The sequence below is a fragment of the Octopus bimaculoides genome, chromosome 21 (assembly GCF_001194135.2).
Source record: "Octopus bimaculoides isolate UCB-OBI-ISO-001 chromosome 21, ASM119413v2, whole genome shotgun sequence".
Lineage (NCBI taxonomy): Eukaryota > Metazoa > Mollusca > Cephalopoda > Octopoda > Octopodidae > Octopus > Octopus bimaculoides.
Genome location: NC_069001.1, coordinates 125,341 through 130,973, shown reverse-complemented (window position 1 = coordinate 130,973; position 5,633 = coordinate 125,341). Strand labels below are relative to the sequence as shown.

The following is a 5,633-nucleotide window of genomic DNA, read 5'->3' as shown; positions in this document are numbered from 1 at the left end:
AACCACCACCACCACCACCACTGTGTTCCACCCATACTTCTTCCTTCCCCTCTCCCTACACCTATCTTTTTTAAAGGCAACCATTGAGTAAACGATCTCCCCCACCCATCTTTCTGCTTTCCTTCTCTTTCTCCTCAGTTTCAATTGTCGCCACTTAACACCACCACTGTAGCTATGACTACAGCACTATCACCACCACTACTACCACAACCACCATCACTTCCACAATCAGATGTGGCCTCAGTGTGGCTGCTTGCATTGCAAGAGATAGCAGTCAAATCTCCCCCAAATTACTCTGCCATCTTGAAAAAGGAAGGACACATTCGATAGTGTGATCCTGGAGGAAGAAAATCGTCAACGATTCACATGTGGTTACATTTATATATATATATAAAATATACATACATATATATATCCAACACTTTAATATTAACTACACACGCACATGGGCATGCACACATATGCACACACACACACACACACACACACACACACACACACACACAAACATTTGAAATCAATCGATCATTCTCATTTACATGTGTGTGCATGTATGTGTGTGAGTGTATGCATCTATATATTAAATGTGTATGTTTATATATACAGGTGTGTGTGGTTATTATGTATCTGTATGGTTTATATGATTTTTTTTGTCTCCTTTTTCAGTGATTAAAACTGGGAGCTCGGGATTGATAGCTTATCGTTGGATCATGAAGGATTTGAGATGGCTTTGGCTTCAGTCAAGCTGTAAAGTGGTATACAAGAACAGCAAACCTGATTTTGTCATTTGTACACATAGACAACTCACGTAAGTCACTGCTGTCTCTTTCATTGCTATGTATGTAGCATTTATCTGTATGTGTGTGTGTGTGTATATATATATATATATATATATATATATATATATACGTAGGCTGATCAATAAGTATCCGGACTGTTGCTATAGTAACAAAGCTAAAGCATGGAGAATAAACCTACTTGGCACAGATTGCCCTTGGATGCTGCTGTGCATGCACAGAAGTGAGCAAGAACATTAGAACTTAGTGTGCATGCACAACAGAGTTCAAAGTCAATCTGTGCCAAGTGGCTTCACTCTGCATGTTTTAGCTTTGTTACTATGGTAACAGTTCAGATAATTATTGATCAGACTTTGTATGTCTATGTGTATATATATATATATATATATATATATGACGATAGAGTCGAGAAGTATGTGAGGGGAATATATATATATATTTAGATATTAACACGGCAACGAATGGTTCCATGTATGGAGATCTTCACAATTGTTCAAGCATGTCACATAGAAGAGTTGGTACTCATCTCCATTCTTATCTATTGGTATTCTATCAATTCTCATACATATGTATATTACATTGATTCTGTGTAAGTGTCTATATAAGTACTTGTGTGCTGTTTTCATGAAACCTCCAACTACTACAACTACCACCACTACCACTACCACTCACTCACAAAATTCTAATTCAACTGAAAATGTTTCTGTATTTTTTTAATTTTTTATGTATTCCTGTATTGCATTTTTATACTTTTTATTTCATATTTTCCAGAGATGATGAAGGGCAAGATTTATTCGGCAAACGTGGGAACGAATTTAAGTTGCCGTATCCGCTGCTGGACTTGGATATTTGTTCAGGACCTGGTTTCCCCGAAGACGATTTCCTTACGAAAACGAAATCAAGTAAGAGTAAGAAGCAGAAATCTCAAGTACGGGACTATCTTCAGGCAAGTCGCAAAAGGAAAGCCACCACATACAGAGATGCTTTCCCCGCCCTCAACGGCTACGCATCATTCTCTAGCTTGAATGGTTATGGCGCATGTGACGGTGCCGAATTGAAGCCCGACCTTTTTTACTCGTATCCGGGCAACAACTTTGCTTTGGACTCTGACATCTACCGTTCCCATGGTTACACTCCCCTCACAAGCTCCGTCTACTCAGCGACAGATCCGTTTGCTGAGAAACACTGTTACTCAAATGGTTATTATTTCGATCACAGACAGTACCAGCATCCATTGTCATACCACAGTAACAGCTATGCTGACCTGGTGGCTCAGACGAAGTATAGCTACGACATTCCCAAATATGGCTTCGACAGCTATAGCATAGACCTTAGCAAGAAGGTCCATTTCGGTGAAGATTTTTCCCGCTTTGATAACGACTATCATCGTAAATATGGTTACGAATATTCTACTGAAAGAATCCCACCTCGAATCAATGGTAATTTCGACTCGATGGAGTACCGCTCGACGGCTGTTTTCAACAATGCTCCTCTGCTTGGTTGTGCCGACTCTTGCACGGCAGGGGGAGCAGTGTCGTCTCCCACCTGCTTGCCGACTGCTTCCATATATAAAACGCCCCTCAACGAAAGCAGTCAACAGCAGCAACAACAACACCAGCAGCAGCAGCAACACCAGCAGCAACAACAGCATCAACAACAACAACAACAGCAGCAGCAGCAACAACAACAACAACAGCATCAACATCAGCAACAACAACAACAGCAACAACAACAACAACAACAACAACAGCAACAGCAGCAGCAGCAGCAACAAGCTTCAGTACCGAAGACATCGTTGATAGAAACGAAAGCGAAAAACTCTGCGAGTACAATAGAGAGTCATAACATTTTGCCGCATAACACGGTCATCAAAAACATTGGACACCCAACTCACCTCAGTAACACACATTCGGACAGCTCTGACCAACAACAACAACAATCATCACAGCAGCACCATCAGCACCATCATCATACACAACATCAACAGCAACAAAACCACCACCATCAACAGCAGCAACAACAAGTACAACAACCACACCATCAACAACAACATCACCAGCATCATCAACAACAACAACAACAACAACCACAGCCACAACAAACACAGCAACAACAACAACAACAGCAACACAGTAGCAATACAACAAACCTGTACAAGAGGACAAATGTCATAACAAGTAACTCCTCAGTGCTGCCGTGGACATCGTGTGAGAAATCCGCTCATGTCCTCAAACAGAATATGGTCAGTACTGCCCCGCTGGAGCACCGACCTGACCCAACGAACCAACATAAGACTGTTATAGCTGACATAAACTCAAACGAAAAAGTGACTTTATCCCCCGGAGTCATGTTAGCTAGCCTACCCACATCGAGTCCCATCACAGGCTCGACTCCTGCCTCAGTCATTCAATTATCCGAGAAAGCCAATCACAACAGGTAAATGACAAAACAAATGGCTACATACACACACACACACACACACACACACACATAAACATATATATATAAATATATATATATATACATACACACACGTGTATGTATGTGTATATATATATATATATATATATGTTAAAGTTTTGCAAAAAGAGAGGTGACAGTGCTTTCAGTCTCGGCCTCCTGCCACCCTTCGATGCACTTTCCATTCCTCTTCTTGCAAAAAAAGCATTCTAGATATTATTTACTCCACAAAGAAGTTTTGAGTAACTGTTCATTTTAATGTTAAACTGTTTTTACTAATCAACATAAAAATTAATTCATATATGCATGTGTGTGTGCATGTGTGTGTGCATGTGCGTGTGCATGTGCGTGTATGAGTGTGCATGCATGCATGTGTCTGAATGTGTGTGTGTCCATGTGCACTTGTGTATGTGTGTGCATGTATGTATGCTTGTGTGTGTGTGTGAATGTGTCCAAAAGGTGTTTTTAATCATATATTTACAGCCTATTTTTTGGTCACTGCATCTGCTCTGAGGCCCATCATTCCAAAAGAGAAATAGACAAACATAATAATTGTCTCTTTCCCATGTGTGCTATGGCACAGCCAATCAGCAAAACAGTTTCACTCTATTTGCATATCAGTCATATAATCAGGGATTGACTTTGTTTCAAGATGATCCGAGTACATGGGATTGGTAAGCCACAATGATGGTTAAATATCGATATCTACTATACTCAAACACTTTGGAATGAGCTGTCTCATCTGGTCTGGGACACTTGATCTATTTTAACAGTTGGTGTTGTGATTTTAATACTCAAAGCAAAATTGACTGGTAATGATCAGTTGTGATAGATCTAGAATATCGTATTCTTTGATTAATGCATACATACAGATATATTTGTTTGTTTCACACAATTTATCTTCATATTCATGACTATTATTTATATGCTCTGTTTTGATATGACATCGGATTAACTGAATTGATGGTGGGACCAACAGAATACCTTGTGTTGTTTTGTTACTCATGTTTGTTTAGATTTTTGATCCAAGGCAGAATTCTGTTTCTAATCTTTTCAATTTCATACAGGAATTCGTTTAAATGGCCATTCCTCATCCACAAACTGTGGCCTTGTACTTTGAAATTAGTATTATGTTTCAGAATAATGTACTTTACGAACAAGGCCAATCAAGAGCTTATTGCTTGCAAGAAAGGGTAAAAAAAAAGGGGACAGAAAGCAGCAATAAGTCAAGTAAAGAAAGACAGCAATGAAAGCTAAAAGTAAGCAGTAAAAAAAAGCTATAAAAAAGAAAGAAAAGGGTTCATTGATATGTGAAGCCTGGAATATAAGGCTGTTGAATTTCAAGAAACATGGGATTTTCAAAGAATACTGTGTCTAGATGTGGGTAGTTGGTTCCATGGTTCAATAATTTTGAGTGTGCAAAAAGAGAAAGGAAAAAAAATGGTTTGAAAAACCATTGGGTGTTGTACTGTTTTCTGTTTGGTTTTATAAGTGGATCCATGAATGGTAGAGATGTTGAATGAAAAGAAGGTAGCCAAAGTGGTGAGGGTGGAGATGGTTTCTGTTGATGCTAATAATGGTATTAATGATGGTGGTTTTGATAGGATTTGCAATAATGTTGTTTACAACAAAGATAAACATAAGTGATGTAGACAATGAAAACTCATAATTTCAGGGAAGATGGTGTAAGGTATATGATATTAACGATGATGATGATGATGATGATACTTGCTGACTACAATCTTGTAGTATCATAAAATCTAATGGCCATATCCAAGTAAAATAGTGTGTGGCACCAGTCTGGTCTGAGGCACAAAGTAGCTGGCTAAAGAGATTATGGTATGTCTGGGCGATGTCTACTCTCCACACACACATACATACATATCAAGATATATGTGTGTGTGTGTGTGTACATACACACACACACACACATATAGACATAAACATTGACATATTCTTTCTGACTCTTTCTCACATGCTTTAACAGTCTGTCTGTTCACACAAAAGCTGCCTCTCTCAGGACATGTAACCTTGCAAGCTGCATGGTGACCTCACTAGTGCTGGTGGCATGAAGAAAGAAAGGGCCATCCAGCCATGGAAACCATGCCACAGTAGGCAGAAGAGCAGGAAGCAACCCTCTGAGCCCATCAGATTGTCCAACCTATGCTAGCGTATAACTAGTAAGGTAAACGGTGCTGATGATTATGACGTGTGTGTGTGTGAGGGTGCATGGCCCGGTGGTTAGAGTACGGCACTCGCAATCAAGAGATCATGGTTTCACTTCCTAGGTTGGCTGGTGCATTGTGTTCTTGAGCAAAACACTTCATCTCATGTTGCATTGTATGTGTATATATATATATATATATATATATATAT

General features: G+C 39.4%; 1 protein-coding gene across 1 annotated transcript in view; it reads left to right on the top strand.

Annotated features, from left to right (window-relative positions):
• The window catches only part of LOC106867292 (aryl hydrocarbon receptor), a 286,257-nt gene that overhangs the window by 274,815 nt on the left and 5,809 nt on the right, over positions 1–5,633 (top strand). Inside the window, exons 9-10 of the mRNA XM_052975386.1 lie at positions 667–808; positions 1,569–3,233. Coding sequence (XP_052831346.1) covers positions 667–808; positions 1,569–3,233 — 1,807 coding nt within the window. The remainder of the gene's footprint in view (positions 1–666; positions 809–1,568; positions 3,234–5,633) is intronic.